The following is a 17,744-nucleotide window of genomic DNA, read 5'->3' as shown; positions in this document are numbered from 1 at the left end:
CCTGAGAAACCCGGTCCTGAGTGTCCGGAGGCCACTTGTAGAGGAGGGGGTACTGTCACGGGTGTGTCAGAGGTGAAAGACAGTCGCCCTGCAGTGGTTTGCAGGAGACCTCCTCGTTTGGCAATGCATACAGCTGCCTAGATAGGAGGCTGTGTTTAGGACCCAGCGACTACCTCCCTTTAGTCTGGGTGTATATATACCTGGTGTGTCTAGGTGGGCGTCGCCGGTTATGCTCATTTCTACTTGGAACTTGGCTTAAGCAGCATCACGTCCTCTCTGGAGTTTTGAGGCCGTGTACCCTGTTGGAGTTCTTCTAAAGCTGAGTTGTTGTTGCCCTGTGTTGTGTTCCCCTTTTGTCTTTAGAGTGCTAGCGGAGGTTGACTAGTGCTCATCTCCTTCCACCCCCAGCTATAGTCTTACTCTAGGGATAGTAGGGCGAGGCACGTGATTGGTGACAGCTGCGGAGGCTGTATAGGGACATTAGAGGGAGACAGGTTGATGCTAGTCCTGATTAGGAGGTCACCTCTTCCCCCTTTTCCTAGTGTCTGGGCTCCCTTTCCCCTCTATGTTGCACTCACACCTGGCGTGACAGCAGCTTGCTGTAGTTTTGAAATAATCCCTGTTTTATCTGCTGCAAATCTGCCAGTTCTCTGAATTCTGAGCTCTGTATAATCCTGCCCACATCACTGATTGGCAGCTTTCTGTGTACACTGTGCATAGGCAGAAACCTGCAAATCAGTGTTGTGGGCGGGGTTATTCAGATCTGAGCAGTAAGAGAACTGGTAGATCTGCAGCAGATAAAACAGGGATTATATCAAAACTACAGCAAGCAGCCCAGTAAGTGACAAATAGCTGGAATAAGGGTCTTTGCCTTTACATTAGGCTACTCTCAGCAAATACATGGTGGCACATTCCCTTTAAAGAAGAAAGGTGTACTGTCATACTGCTGCTCAAATGTATACTGAAAGTGTCCATTATAGGCTATGGATATGTTTTAGCATATACATGTCAAAAACGTTGTGAACTTACTTTGTTTGCTAACATACAGTAGATTGTATGCATCTTTTGCTAAAGTATGCATTATTCGCTAAAAATACTTTTGTGGAGATAAAAGTACATTGAGATGGAAGCCTAATATTGTCTCCACTAAGATATTTTAATCACTGCTATCACATATTTTAGTGAAATAAAAAAATTAACAGTCTGCAAAAAGAGGAAAAAAAGAAGCTGTGCTCTTTCTATTTAGCATATAATTGCAGCGTATCTATGAGAAAACATTCAATTCACAAGGTTTTTTCCTCATTTTTTGCCACATTTTTTGCAGTTTAGTACTCTGTTATTTTTTTTGTGAAGCTAACTTCACAAAACCTTAAGATGTAATTGTGACTGGTGTTATCCGCGATACCTGGAATCTGTGATCACAATGTACAACAGTATAAATATAACTGGGACATAATATATTAATAATCCACACTGCTTGTGAAATATTCATGACGTGAAGGCTGCTTGTCACAGTATGGTTTGACGAGTTATACCGAGGTGCTCGATACAAGATAATATGTGTTGGCTTCATCTTCTTCCCGGTAATTGATATCCCTTATTGATCTCTTTTGACAGGCTGGAGATGGCAAATACTGGCTTATCTGTTGTGGCTCAGTCAGAAAAAACACCAGCAGGAAAGCCAAAATCGGCAAGGAGATGGTCACACGTGAAAATCGATTTACAGAAACATCAATTGAAAATACAATCTTCAAAAGATCAGAAAATGGAAGCGTCATCATCAAAGGGAGAACATGGTGTTGTGTACCATCCTAAGCACTCAGATAGCGTTATCGCAGATAAAGGTACATGTAGAAAAAATGCAAATTAATACGTCTCTATAGAGGCTCGAGCAGAAAAAGGACACATCAACACGATTGCCCCAACTCAGTACTATCGCCAAATCTCCACCATATCTGTATTGTATACAAACTGAGCCACATGGGTATACGTGATGTATGAGCCTAATCTCTGGATATAGTTTCATTGGTAATTGATACACAATTTTAGAAAGTATAAACCTTTTAGGGACACCATAGAAAGGATCATTCCACTCCCTAAGACCATGTTGATTTTTCCATCTCACAACAGAAATGTAGCTGTGATGTAGGAAAATAAGCGGCACATCCGTCCAACAATGAATAAAAATTACTTCATGCTTTATTGAAGATTCATTAAAAACATGGAGTCCAAAAAGTGTATGAAAACCTGACGCGTTTCTGGCGTCCAAGCGCCCTTAGTCATAGGATATAGTGGAGTATACTGAGTAAGCTATTTAAAGCAACTTTAGCCAATCACAAGGAAGGTAAAACACCATTAAGAAAATGAAACATGTGTTAACCACAAGTCACCTGGGTCCACTCTACAAATGAAACACGTGCTATATACATCAACAAAACAGCCTATATAAATCTATAAGAAATTTTTGTTTTTTAGATGGCGGCATTAGTATCAAACTATCAATGCTATATTACATGACACAAAATTGTCCTGTCATGGATAGACTAGAAAATTTCAATGTTAATACTAAATTCTATACATATCATGCATGTTGCACAAACTTACAGTAAAACAATTCATTTACAAAGAATAGTCTAAAAATAATTTGTCTTTGACATCGTGCCTGCTTTTAATGAATATATATAAGGTCCTGTTTGGAACAATCTTTCCAGAAGATAGCAGAGCTGAAAATACGTCATCCAGGAGTAGTTCCCATTGACCAGCTGTAATTAATGTTTGTGTTACTGTGAGGTTAAAGGGCTGTTCCCATCTCCAAGATCCTTAGCCAATATTTAGTTGGTAAAATAATAATAATATTAGCAAATACCAACAATTAGAAATGTAGTATAGTTTTTCTGATTCTCTATGTCTCTTTCCTCATGTGCAGGAATTGCAGGACCTTAAGAATCCATGGTTACAACCACTAGCAACTAGCTAACTGTCACTATATCAATGGTCGTAACCATGGATACCTAAGGTTCTACAATGCCAGCACATGAGGAAAGAGACCTAGCAAATCAGAAAAACTATACTACATTTCTAATTGGAGGGTATTTGCTAATATTATTACAGCTGCTACATATTGGAATAGGATCTTGGAGATGGGAATAACCCTTTAAGCTCAGGAGTAGCGCTGTCATACACGCCAATGCAGAACAGACAAATGGAGTATAGGTATGATGTTTAACCAGCTGTAATCCAAAACAAATGACAGAGTAGATGTTATAATTAATACATTTTGTTACAAAAGATTAAATAAATATTATCACTGAGGCAGCAATTAAAAGAAGGAAGCTGATGACATGATGATAATATACGATAATGCACCAAGTTTCTCATCTTTGTATAATTATAATGGAATCAATTACTTTATTCTCAAGTAAAATTATCTCTGTTTACAAATGAATGAAACCAAGAATAAAAATTGGGATTATATATAAAATTAAAAGATGGTACGAGATAGTAAAGATACCTTAGAAAATCCCACCACTGGTATGTTGCATAATCAAACCAGTATATTTGAAAATAAAATAATTAATTAATATGCATGTATCCTGTCAGAAAGGAATACATTTCTCAGTTTACTCACGTGAAGTACACCAGAAAACCTGAAGCAGAAAGAATTAGAAAAATTAATTAAATAGTGATTATGAATCAATACTTGTATATGTTATTATGTTGATTTGAATGGTTTATGTTGATATGAATGGTTTTTCCAAAATATGTACTATTAGTGTATACGAAATAGATAGTTTCTATAGTTCATGCCATTTGGGAATTTAGGATCCAAAAAGCTTCCCTTAACCCCTTTACCCCCGAGGGTGGTTTGCACGTTAATGACCAGGCCAATTTTTACAATTCTGACCACTGTCACTTTATGAGGTAATTACTCTGGAATGCTTCAATGGATCCCGCTGATTCTGAGACTGTTTTTTCGTGACATATTGAACTTCATGATAGTGGTAAAATTTCTTCAATATCACTTATATTTATTTGTGAAAAAATCGGAAATTTGGCGAAAATTTTGAAAATTTCGCAATTTTTATTTTTATGCCCTTAGATCAGAGAGATATGTCACACAAAATAGTTAATAAATAACATTTCCCACATGTCTACTTTACATCAGCACAATTTTGGAACCAAAATTTTTTTTTAGTAGGGAGCTATAAGGGTTAAAAGTTGATCAGCGATTTCTCATTTTTACAACAAAATTTGCAAAACCATTTTTTTAGAGACCACATCACATTTGAAGTCATTTTGAGGGGTCTTTATGACAGAAAATACCCAAAAGTGACACCATTCTAAAAACTGCACCCCTCAAGGTGCTCAAAACCACATTCAAGAAGTTTATTAACCCTTCAGGTGCTTCACAGGAATTTTTGGAATGTGGAAGAAAAAAATTAACATTTAACTTTTTTTACAGAAATGTTACTTTAGACCCAATTTTTTTTATTTTCGCAGGGGCAACAGGAGAAATTGCACCATGCAATTTGTTGTGCAATTTCCCCTGAGCACGCAGATACCCCATATATGGGGAAAAAACACTGTTTGGCTCACGGAAGGGTTCGGAAGGGAAGGAGCGACATTTGACTTTTTGAATGTAAAATTTGCTTGAATAATTAGCGGACGCCATGTTGCATTTGGGGAGCCCCTGATGTGCCTAAACAGTGGAAACTCCCCACAAGTGACACCATTTTGGAAACTAGACCCCTCAGACGCGTTTCATGGACGTCCCGTCCACTTCATCAAGTGCATAGCTTAAGAGATGTTAACTGCAGAGAACGTATATACACATGGGAAGTGAAAAAAACTAGCGCCAAAGCACCAACAACCTTTTACATTTAAAAATTAAACCTTTACATATTCCTTAAAAAAGTGTCTATTAGCGTCATTAAGAGAACAATTATAAAAAAGTAATGAAAATTGTATAAAATTAAAATAAAAATTGAAACGTCTTTTACATGAGTTCCATGATGTAAAATAAAAGATTTTTTTATGTATGATGATTCGAACCCGTTAGCTGTTGGTGCCCTATTCCATACAAAGACAACATCCATGGTCAGTACCTCTAGACCGTGGAAGTATCTGATAGTTGGTAGACGTTGTTAAGCTGCCATTTAAGAGGGATATAATTGTGTGATGGAACTAACAAGGAAGACATGATTGTAGAAAAATGTATATTTTTATTGAAACACTGACAAGTGTATGCATATGCATCCAACATTGTCCATATCCTTATCACTGAGATAGAATATAAATATATTCCATGCCACCAATAAAGCCTATGCGATGTGCCAATGATTTTACTTGGACCATGGTTCATACCCGCATCATGGAGATAGAGCATGTTTGTATTTTATGCCACTCCTGAGACCTACATTTACAATAGCATATTTCCCCAGGTAATAGATCATCAATTGATCATGTGAGTCAATTGGATAGATGAATGAATAGCCTCCTGTACATCGTGCGATATAATATAATCTTAAGCAGTTTGAATCAGTCAGAGGGGAATGACAGAGCAAGTGAAGAAATCAATTGACATAGGCTGATGTATTCCATGCTTTTGTTTGTCGGGGACCGCGCTGGTATGTTGCGGTCCTAAGCAGAAGAAAAGCCTGTGCCCGCATTGGTGTGTTGTGGTTAATGTAGTAGAACCACTTATTATATAGATTCATCGGATATCCTTGTAGAGCGTGCAGGATGGGAGCAAGCTAGAGAAGAATTGGATGTAAGACAAGTGGTGACGGAAGGCTCTGCGATGCAACACCCTAGCAGGTAAATGGGGATATTGATCCTTCATATCAATGTTTTTAGAGAAGGGTCTCTGTAACCTCATTTATACCCCGTGGTTTTAATGTGTCCAGTTTGTATATCCAGTAGATCTCCTTTCTGTCTAGATTTTGGATTCTATTGGGAGTAGTATCCAAAATGTGTTCTATAGGCATGATTTTCAAGCTTCTAAAATCCTTGTTGTGTTGATGGGCCATATGTCGGGATAACCCATGCTTGGGAAAACTCTTGACTACATTGTGCCTGTGAGAATTCATCCTTTAGTGAAAAGGTTGTGTGGTTCTACCTATGTATTGTTTGCCGCAGGGGCATTCTATTAGATATATTATAAAGTCCATGTCACAGGACATATTGCAATTAATTGTAACCCCTTTACAGCCTGGGACGTATTAGTACGCACTAGGCTGTAACCCCCGGTTCAGTGAGGGCTCCGGAAGTGAGCCTGCTCTGAACCGATACATGTCAGCTGATTCTTACAGCTGACATGTGCCCCCAACAGCCGCGCGTGGAATCGCGATCCACCCACGGCTATTAACATGTTAAATGCCGCTGTCAATCTCTGACAGCGGCATTTAACATCGCCGCGCCGGAAGCACGTCACTTACCCCACCCATCGGTGACCCCGTCACGTGATCGCGGGCCACCTATGCGTGGGCATGACAACCCTAGGTCTGCAGCAGACTCAAGTGGTTGTCATGTAAAGATCGCTATGAGCGCCACCTAGTGGTCGGCGCTCATAGCACAGGAGCATTTCTGCAACATAGAGGTGATCTGCTGATCACCTCTATGTAGCAGAGGCGATCAGACAAGTGCTGCTTCTAGTCTCCTATGAAGACTATAGAAGCAAGCAAAAAGTGAAAAAAAAATGTTTTTAAAAATATTAAAAAAAAAATATTAAAGTTTAAATCACCCCCCTTTCGCCCCATTCAAAGTAAAATAATTTATTTTATTTATTTTTTTTAGCAAACTTTGGAATTTTTTTTCACCACTTAAATAAAAAAGAACCTGTACATGTTTGGTGTCTACGAACTCATAATCACCTGGCGAATAATAATGGCGGGTCAGTTTTACAATTCAGTGAATGTGGTTAAAAAAAATAAAAAAAAAACATCTGTGGTATTGCACTTTTTTTGCAATTTCACCGCACTTGGAATTTTTTTCCTGTTTTCCCGTACACAATATGGTAAAACCAGTAATGTTCAAAAGTACAACTCGTCCCGCCAAAAATAAGCCCTCACACGGCCATATTGACTAAAAAATAAAAACGCTATGGCTCTGGGAACAAGGGGAGCAAAAAACGAAAATGCAAAAACGGAAAATCCCAGGGTTGCGAAGGGGTTAAAGACCTCCCCAGTTGATGATGAGATGAAAGTGTCGGTCCCATGTGTAATGTTTATGCAGCACATACAATTCCTTTTCCCACATTTGGTAATAATTTTTTCTTTTATTTTCGTTTCATCTTTTCTTGCTATATGGGAGGAATGAACTCTGCTGGGAGCTAAAATATTCCTGAGGGTAGGTGCCCTTCTGTAGATGATGGAGGTTTTCTTTGGTAAGATTTCCCCAAGAACCGGATCATTTAGTAAAATGAACCAATTCTTTTGTAGAATTTCTCTGAACAATTTATGTTGACAGTTGTAAGTGGTAATAAATTTCACACTATGTTCAAATTTTGTCTTTTCTGCACTGGACCCGGTGAGGAGGGAGTCCTGGAAACAGGTGTGTGTCACTTTCTCAAAAGATCCCTTGATCAGATCCCTAGGGGTAACCCTGCTCGAGAAATTTCTCTTTCAGGGTACCTGATTGGTCTCTAAAATCTGATTCTGAGCTACCGTTCCTCCTGATCCTCTGGAATTGGTTGTAAGGTATTATTGCGCAGCCATTTGTTGTAATGTCCACTGTTACAGTGGATGTAACTGTTGGGATCTACCTTTTTGAAAAAGGTTTTAGTGTGAATCGTCTGACGTTCTATAAAAAGCGTGAGATCTAGAAAGTTGATACTATCTATGCCGAGTTCCGAGTTTAAAGTAATGCCCCACCAATTGCTGTTGAGGAACTCAGTAAAGGCTTCTAAATGCAGCATTCGCTATACCTCTCTGCTCCTATTTACTAATGGTACGTGACCCAACTTTCCCATCCTGACTTCCATGCAGCCTTCTCTATACCTCTCTGCTCCTATTTACTAATGATATGTTCTTCAAGTTACACCAGCTACCCCCCACTTTCATTTATGACCTTGTTTACTTAGCCTTTGAGTATCCAGCATCTGGTTCAGGATCAAGATGAGCACAGACCACTCCCCTCTGCTTCACAGCTGAATGCATTCTGTTACAAATATATTGTGGGCCAGGAGTCTGTGTCAGACTTAAGTGTGGCCATTAGCTGAAGTGTGAGAAACATGAATTAATCCTGAATTGAACTGAAGGTACCTGGATACTAAGTCACAGTAAACAATGTTTGTCTTTGTTTGCACTCTCATCCCCTTAATCCTTCACCTTTTCCAACCACCCCTAATCCTTACACCTGGTAACGAATTCTTCATCTCTCCCTCCATTCTCCCCACCCATCTCACCTCCTCCTCAGAGCTATTCCTCAACATACAATCCCTTGCCTCCAAACACAGACAGCCACCTCATGCCCTCTCCTGCTCCCACCTACTAACGCTTTCTCTGCTCCTCCTCACTGCCGGCGACATCTCTCCACATCCCGGCCCTCCTCACCACATCCCCACAGTCACTTCCACCTCCTACCCACGATCTATCCCAAACTCTCGTAACCCTTCTAACCTTATACCCATCTGCCCAGCCCCCGCTTCCCCAGTCCCCCTAACAGGAGCTCTATGGAACGCTCGCTCTGTCTGCAACAAACTTTCCTACATTCACGATCTCTTCATCACTAACAAGCTTTCCTTCCTCGGCATCACTGAAACCTGGCTCACCCCTCCGACACGGCCTCTCCTGCTGCACTTTCGTACGGCGGATTCCACCTCTCCCATACCCCCCGCCCCACCAGCAAGCACGGTGGAGGAATAGGTTTTCTCCTCTCAGATAACTGCTCCTTCACCCATATCCCACTGTCACCCTCAGTTACTCTCCCCTCTTTTGAAGTGCACTGCGTGCGCATCTACTCCCCCTCCAACCTCCAACTGGCTGTCATCTACTGCCCCCCAGGATCAGCCACCACTTTCTTTGACCACTTCACCACTTGGCTACTTCATTTCCTCTCGGTTGACATCCCCACCATCCTCATGGGCGACTTCAACATCCCCATTGACACTTCCCTCTCAGCTGCCTCTAAGCTTCTATCCCTCACTTCCTCCTTCGGTATTACTCAGTGGTCTTCCACACCCACCCACAAAGACGGCCACACATTGGACCTCATCTTCACCCGCCTCTGTTCCCTATCTAACCTCGCTAACTCACCTCTCACTCTCTTTGACCGCAACCTACTTACATTCTCTACCCTCTCCTCTCCAGGGCAACAATCCCCACTCAAGTCCACACTCACTGCAGCAAGACAAACATACTTCTCATCTCTCATATCCTCCCCGTCTCACAACCCCAAACAACTATTCAACACCTTCAATTCTCTCCTCCGTCCCCCAGTGCCTCCTCCCTCTCCTCTTATTTCAGCCGAAGACTTTGCCTCATTCTTCAAGCAGAAGATTGACACCATCAGACAAAGCTTTTGCCTAAATTCCCCAGAGCCCCTCCTCATATCTACTCAACCCTCCTCCTCCAAAACCATATTCTCCACCATTACGGAAGATCAACTTTCCTCTTTACTCTCCAAATCACACCTCACCACCTATAAACTTGACCCAATCCTGTCCCACCTCATCCCAAACCTTACCACTATCTTCATCCCACCCCTAGCCCACCTCTTCAACCTGTCACTAACAACTGGTGTCTTCCCCTCATGCTTCAAACATGCCTCAATCACACCCATCCTCAAAAAGCCCTCCCTTGACCCATCCTCTCTGTCTAGCTATCGCCCCATATCACTTCTCCCCTATGCCTCAAAACTACTGGAACAACAAGTCCATTCTGAGCTGTCCTCCCATCTCTCCTCCTGCTCCCTCTTCGACCGCCTACAATCTGGTTTCCGACTGCACCATTCTACTGAAACTGTACTGACTAAAGTCACCAACGACCTACTAACCGCCAAATCTAAGCGACACTACTCTGTCCTCCTCCTACTAGACCTGTCATCTGCCTTCGACACAGTGGACCATTCCCTCTTACTACAAACTCTCTCATCTCTTGGCATCACAGACTTGGCCCTATCCTGGATCTCCTCATACCTAACAGACAGGACATTCAGTGTCTCTCACTCACAGACCACCTCCTCATCTCGCCCCCTATCTGTCGGTGTCCCCCAAGGTTCTGTTCTAGGACCCCTATTCTTCTCCATCTACACCTTAGGCCTGGCACAGCTCATAGAGTCTCATGGCTTTCATTATCACCTCTATGCTGATGACACACAGATCTACCTCTCTGGACCCGATATCACCTCCTTACTAACCAAAATCCCACAATCTCTGTCTGCTATTTCATCCTTCTTCTCTGCTAGATTTGTAAAACTTAACATGGACAAAACAGAATTCATCATCTTTCCGCCATCTCATTCAACCCCCCCAACTGACCTATCTATCAACGTCAATGGCTGCCCACTCTCCCCAGTCCCTCAGGCTCGCTGCCTTGGGGTAACCCTGGACTCCGAACTCTCCTTCAAACAATATATCCAAGCCCTTTCCACTTCCTGCCGACTCCAACTCAAAAATATCTCCCGGACCTGCACATTCCTCAACCATGAATCTGCAAAAACACTAGTGCACGCCCTCATCATCTCCCGGCTCAACTACTGCAACCTCCTGCTCTGTGGCCTCCCTTCCAACACTCTCACACCCCTCCAATCCATCCTAAACTCTGCTGCCCGACTAATCCACCTGTCCCCCCGCTATTCCCCGGCCTCTCCTCTCTGTCAATCTCTTCACTGGCTCCCCATTGCCCAGAGACTCCAGTTCAAAACCCTAACCATGACATACAAAGCCATCCACAACCTGTCTCCTCCATATATCTCTGACCTAGTCTCCCGCTACATACCCGCACACAACCTCCGATCCTCACAAGATCTCCTTCTCTACTCCCCTCTAATCTCCTCCTCCCACAATCGCATACAAGATTTCTCCCATGCTTCCCCCCCTACTCTGGAACTCTCTACCCCAACACATCAGACTCTCGTCGACTGTGGAAACCTTCAAAAAGAGCCTGAAGACCCACCTCTTCCGACAAGCCTACAATCTGCAATAACCACCACTCCACCAATACATCTGCACGACCAGCTCTACCCTCACCTACTGTATCCTCACCCATCCCTTGTAGACTGTGAGCCCTCACGGGCAGAGTCCTCGCTCCTCCTATACCAGTCGCCGTCACATTGTGTTCAAGATTATTGTAATTGTTCTTGTATGTATACACCTTTTTCACATGTAAAGTGCCATGGAATAAATGGCGCTATAATAATAATAAAAGGCTAACGGTTCTATGATGCTCCTATTGATGATAAAAATCAGATCGTCAATGTATCTTTGGTAAAAACAATCCCCTTCCAAAAGGGATCTCCATGAATGAACACAAGTTCAAACACCCCCATCAAGATGTTTGCGAAAGTGGGTGCGACCTTTGACCCCATTGCAGTCCCTTTGATTTGATGGTATGTGCGATGGAGGAAGGTGAAGAAATTATTACTGAGAATGAATGATAAGCCCGCTCGAATAATTGACTTGTGGGCGGGAGACAAACAAGTGACCTCAGCGATTATGTACTCAATGCATAAGAGACCAATTTCCCAGTCAATATTCGTGTATAGTGATGTGACATCTAGAGCTAAAAATACATACGTATCTTCCCATTTTATGCCCTTAGTGAGTCTAATCAGATGACTCGAATCACGGAGAAAGCTTCTTAGATTTTTAACATGGGGAAAATAAAAAAATCAAACTTTCTCCACAAAAATGATGTTTTAGCCCCAATTTTTTTATTTTCACAAGGGTAAGAGGAGAAAATGGACCCCAAAAACTTTTGTGCAATTTCTTCTGAGTACGCCAATACCCCATATGTGGGGAAAATACAGTGTTTGAGCACACGGCAGGGTTCAGAAGGGAAGGAGCACTGTGTGACTTTTTGAACGCAAAATTGGCTGGAATTGAGAGTGGATGCCATGTCGCGTTTGTAGAGTCCCTGATGTGCCTAAATAGTGGAAACCCCCCCCACAAGTGACCCCATTTTGGAAACTACACCCCTCATGGATTTAATCAAGGGGTATAGTGAACATTTTGAACCCAGAGGTACGACACAGAATTTGATAACATTAGGTCATCATATTGAATAAGTTGTCATTAGTCTTGAGCGCAAGTGCTCGCTACTTGAGTTTGCATCAGGTACTCAGGTATGCACCATGTATCGCGGGTGCTCGAGTGACATGCTCGAGTCCCCGCCCGCATTTTTCACGGTTATTAGACACCCAAAAAAAAAAAACATTGCGAGATCGCTCGTGCATGGCAGGCAATCCCCGCAAGGTTTTTTTGGCCGCGAAGCATATGGGTTGGAGATTCGAGCGCGATACTCAGTGCATACCCGAGGACCCGATGCAAACTCAAGTAGCGAGCACTTGCGCTCAGCACTAGTCGACATATCGTCAGCTTTTTTTTTTTTTTACTTTTGAAAAAAATCCCAACCCTAACCCAACCTTAACCCCAACCCTAACCCTAGCCCAACCCTAACCCTAGAGTTTATTTTTTACGCTGTTCCTCGTGCGGTATAAGTGATTAGACGACTTTATTCTTCGGGTTGGTGCGATTACAGCAATAACAGAATCATATCGGGTTTTTATGATTGACAGCTGTTACACACTAAAAGATGCATTTTTTTGTAAAATCTAATTTTTGCATCTCCATATTTTGAGAGCTATAATTTTTCCATATTTTGGCCAACAGAGTCATGTGACGGCTTGTTTTTTGCGGGAGGAGTTGAAGTTTTTATTGGTATCATTTTCAGGCACGTGACATTTTTTGATCGCTTTCTATTCCGATTTTTGGGAGGCAGAATAAACAAAAAACAACAATTCAGGAATTTTTTTTTTTTTCATTTTTTTATGCTGTTCCGCGTGTGGTAAAATTGATAAGGCAGCTTTATTCTTCGGGTCAGTACGTTTACAGCGGTACCACATTTATATTGTTTTTCTCTGTTTTGGCGCTTTTACACAATAAAAGCTATTTTATAGAAAAAATTATTTTTTTGCATCTCTTTATTCTGAGAGCTATAACTTTTTTATTTTTCGGCTGATGGAGTTGTATGGTGGCTTGTTTTTTGTGGGACAAGATGACGTTTTCAGTGGTACCATTTTTATTTATATTCGTCTTTTTGATCTTGTGTTATTCCATTTTTTGTTTGGCGGTATGATGATAAAGCATTGTTTTTTGCTTCGTTTTTTATTTTTACCGTGTTCACTGAAGGGGTTAACTAGTGGGACAGTTTTATAGGTCTGGTCGTTCCGGAATCGGCGATACCAAATATGTGTACTTTTTTTTTTTTTCATAATAATATTTATTGATGGGTACATTATATTTTTATTTTTGGTGGCTATTTTTTTGATTTTTTTTGCAAATTTTTTTTTATTTTTTCACACTTTTTTTGCTTTTATGCCTTGTCCCACTATGTGACTTTCACTTTTTTTTACTCTGATCGCCTGTATAGCACAGGGATGTAGCACCATCCCTGTGCTATGCAGGCTAGCAGCGCTGCTGATGCAGAAGCTACTTTGGTCATACACTGCTCATGACCAAAGTATCTTCCTGCTGTCTGGTAACCCGGATGTTCTCATTACTACATCGGGTCGTTATGGCAACATCCGGGAAGCCGCTTCAGACAGCGTTGGACGCCAGCAGGAGAGGTGAGTATTGCGATCACCTCCCCCTCCCCTTGCCCCCGCAATGCTGCGATCGACTTCAATCACAGCATTGCGGGGGTTAATGTGCCGGGAGCGGTGCGGGACCGCTCGTAGCACATAGCAATCAGCTGACACCCGACGGCGATTGCGCCCACACAGTCTGTGTTCGGACAAAATCAACAGGGTGTACTAATACGTACCTGGCTCTTAAAGCCCAGGGTGCAGGTATTTATTAGTAGGCTCTGGGCTTTTAAGGGGTTAAGATTATTTTCTTTATGTCGTTAAATTGTGCGCTGTTTATCTTAAAAATACTGCGGGCAGTACTATTCTTATTTCCAGCAGTTGTCACCCTAGACACACGATCGAGGCTATCCCCCTTGGGGAATTCACACATGCCAGGCGAATATGCTCCAGTGACACTTCCTTCCTTTCGGAGGGTAATGTCATTGGAGATAGACTCAGAGCTAGAGGTTATCACAATCAAAAAATTAAATATGCATTAAATAAAATTAGTAACCAATCTAGAAACCGCTTATTGTAAGCGGAAAAAAATCTTGAATCTAATTGCCATCATGTGTCTCTTTTTCTACACCTTACAGAGCACAATTTGATGACATAAAGAAAATGATCTTAAAATATTTACCCGTGGTCAAACAGGACGAGATTCTTTGCAAGGTTGTCCACGAGGGCTGTAGATGTGTTGCAAAAAGAGGGTTGTCATTGGGAAATATCCTGTCCCCAAGCATGCTGCGTTTTCCTTCTCCTGCCCCTTCTTGGTTGTCTTGTAAGTGATTTTACAAGTGCTCGGGTTCTAGATGTAAGGTTTGTGTCTTTGCGGTTGATAGAAAGAAGTCATTTGCATTGCCACATGGTGGGAGTCACATTATTGATTCGTTCTTCAATTGCGACTCAGACCATGTGGTATACTGTATAGAATGTTGCTCATGTAATGTGCGCTACATTGGTCGCACCTCACGCAAATTAAAAAGACGCATTGCTGAGCACATTGCAAACGTTGGAAGTAAAAACAGTATCTATTCAGGAGCTGTCAAACATTTTACCATTGTACACAAAGGTGATATGTCAGAATTTTCTTTTTACGGCATTAAAAAAGTTGGTCGTCCACCCAGAAGTGGCAACTGCAAAGACAACTCACCTTTAGGGAAACTTTTTGGATCCTAAATTTGGATACTAAATTCCCAAATGGCATGAACTATAGAAACTATCTATTTCGTATACACTAATAGTACATATTTTGGAAAAAACATTCATATATGATAAATCAACATAATAACATATACAAGTTTTGATTTATAATCACTATTTAATTAATTTTTCTAATTCTTTCTGCTTCAGGTTTTCTGGTGTACTTCACGTGAGTAAACTGAGAAATGTATTCCTTTCTGACAGGATACATGCATATTAATTAATTATTTTATTTTCAAATATACTGGTTTGATTATGCAACATACCAGTGGTGGGATTTTCTAAGGTATCTTTACTATCTCATACCATCTTTTAATTTTATATATAATCCCAATTTTTATCTTGGTTTCATTCATTTGTAAACAGAGATACTTTATTCTCAAGTAAAATTAACTGTTTCCATTATAATTATACAAAGATGAGAAACTTGGTGCATTATCGTATATTATCATCATGTCATCAGCTTCCTTCTTTTAATTGCTGCCTCAGTGATAATATTTATTTAATCCTTTGTAACAAAATGTATTAATTATAACATCTACTCAATATCTGTTATTTGTTTTGGACTACAGCTGGTTAAACATCATCTCTTTGAATGCCGCATACCTATACTCCATTCTTCTGTTCTGCATTGGCTTGTATGACAGCGCTACTCCTGAGCTTAACCTCGCAGTGACATAGACATTAATTACAGCTGGTCAATGAGAACTACTCCTGGATGACGTATTTTCAGCTCTCCTATCTTATGGAAAGATTGTCTCTGACATCGTGCCTGCTTTTAATGAATATATAAGGTCCTGTTTGGAACAAATTATTTTAGACTATGTAAACTTTTTTGTTAGCAATAAATATTCTTTGTAAATAAATTGTTTTACTGCAAGTTTGTGCGACATGCATGATATGTATAGAATTTAGTATTAACATTGAAATTTTCTAGTCTATCCATGACAGGACAGTTTTTGTGCCATGTAATATAGCATTGATAGTTTGATACTAATGCAGCCATATAAAAAAAAAAAAAAATTCTTATAGATAGATTTATATAGGCTGTTTTGTTGATGTATATAGCACGTGTTTCATTTGTAGAGTGGACCCAGGTGACTTGTGGTTAACACATGTTTCATTTTCTTAATGGTGTTTTACCTTCATTGTGATTCGCTAAAGTTGCTTTAAATAGCTTACTCAGTATACTCCACTATATCCTATGACTAAGGGCGCTTGGACGCCAGAAACAAGTCAGGTTTTTATACAGTTTTTGGACTCCATGTTTTTAATGAATCTTCAATAAAGCATGAAATATTTTTTATTCATTGTTGGACGGATGTGCCGCTTATTTTCCTTTCCTCTGATCTTTGGCTGAAGTTCACCAGCAGGATCGGCATCCAACAAGCAGTTTTTCAACTTCAGCATTAGAAGATATAGCGTGGTGAGCTCATACTCCCCCCTCTCTCTTAGCTGTGATGTACCTTGTTTGATTCTTTTGTTATTAGGAAAGTTGAACCTTCAAGAGGTGGACATTTTGGTTGCCTGTTATTTATATCTTGGGGAAAATGGTGAAAATACAAATCAAAGGGGCCGATTCATCAAGATTTGGTGGAATGCAGAGAGTCAGATTTATTGCGAAGGCACATTCCATGAATATGCTTGGTGCATCTTTTGTGGCTTCCGAGAGTCATTCATGGCATGGGCCTTCTGTGACTTACAGAAGCCTCGAAAAATGCTCTAAACTTATCCATGGCATGGGCCTTCTCTAGGTTTGGTGCATCTTTTGAGGTTGCCGTATGTCAGAGAAGGCCCATGCCATGAATACATTTGATGCATCTTTTGGGGTTGTCATGAGTTAGAGAAGGCCCGTGCCATGAATTAGTTTGGTGCATCTTTTGAGGCTTCCGTGAGACTGAGACGATCCATGCCATGAATAGGTTTGGTGCATCTTTTGGAGTTTCTGTGAGTCAGAGAAGGCCCATTCCATGAATAAGTTTGGTGCATCTTTTGGGGGTGCCGTGAGTCAGAGAAGGTCCATGCCATGAATAAATTTTTAGTGCATCTTTTGAGGCTTCCATCAGAGAAGGCCCATGCCATGAATAAGTTTGGTGCATCTTTTGTGATTGCCGTGAGTCAGAGAAGGTCAATGCCATGAATAAGTTTGGTGCATCTTTTAGGATTGCCGTGAGTTAGCGAAGACCCATGCCATGAATAAGTTTGGTTCATCTTTTAAGGCTTTCATGAGTCAGAGAAGGTCCATGCCATGAATAAGTTTGGTGCATCTTTTGAGGCTTCCGTGAGTCAGGGAAGGCCATGCCATAAATAAGTTTGGTGCATCTTTTGGAGTTGCCGTGAGTCAGAGAAGGCTCATGCCATGAATAACTTTGGTGCATCTTTTGGGGTTGCCGTGAGTCAGAGAAGGCCCATGCCACAAATAAGTTTGATGCATCTTTTAAGGCTTCCGTGAGTCATAGAAGGTCCATGCCATGAATAAGTTTGGTGCATTATCAGGGAAATATTGAGAAATATTGAACATTTTCTTTCTTTCCCTGAAGCCCCCTCACCCCTCCCTTCCACCTTTTGTCCCAAGACAAGAGTTAGCAATCGACCACTTGTCAGTACAAAAGCTATCTCCATGTAAATCTCAGCATTAAGACACAATTAAACACAAGGCTGAGAAGTGACTGGTAAAACTATAACTTACTTAAAATGTGAGTAGATTTCCCCTGGCAAACGGAGGGGGCAGTTTACAGATAACTGTTGAAATCTCA

At 41.0% G+C, this 17,744-nt stretch overlaps 1 protein-coding gene across 1 annotated transcript in view; it reads left to right on the top strand.

Annotated features, from left to right (window-relative positions):
- The window catches only part of CFAP92 (cilia and flagella associated protein 92 (putative)), a 186,505-nt gene that overhangs the window by 62,453 nt on the left and 106,308 nt on the right, over positions 1 to 17,744 (top strand). The window contains exon 7 of the mRNA XM_073644476.1: positions 1,618 to 1,844. Within this exon, the coding sequence (XP_073500577.1) occupies positions 1,618 to 1,844 (227 nt within the window). The remainder of the gene's footprint in view (positions 1 to 1,617; positions 1,845 to 17,744) is intronic.

This window comes from Phyllobates terribilis, unplaced genomic scaffold (genome assembly GCF_046119375.1).
Source record: "Phyllobates terribilis strain yellow unplaced genomic scaffold, ASM4611937v1 Scaffold_8__6_contigs__length_399053987, whole genome shotgun sequence".
NCBI classification, from domain to species: Eukaryota; Metazoa; Chordata; class Amphibia; order Anura; family Dendrobatidae; genus Phyllobates; species Phyllobates terribilis.
The sequence above is the reverse complement of the archived record's forward strand: the minus strand, read 5'-3'. Positions and strand labels throughout refer to the sequence as shown.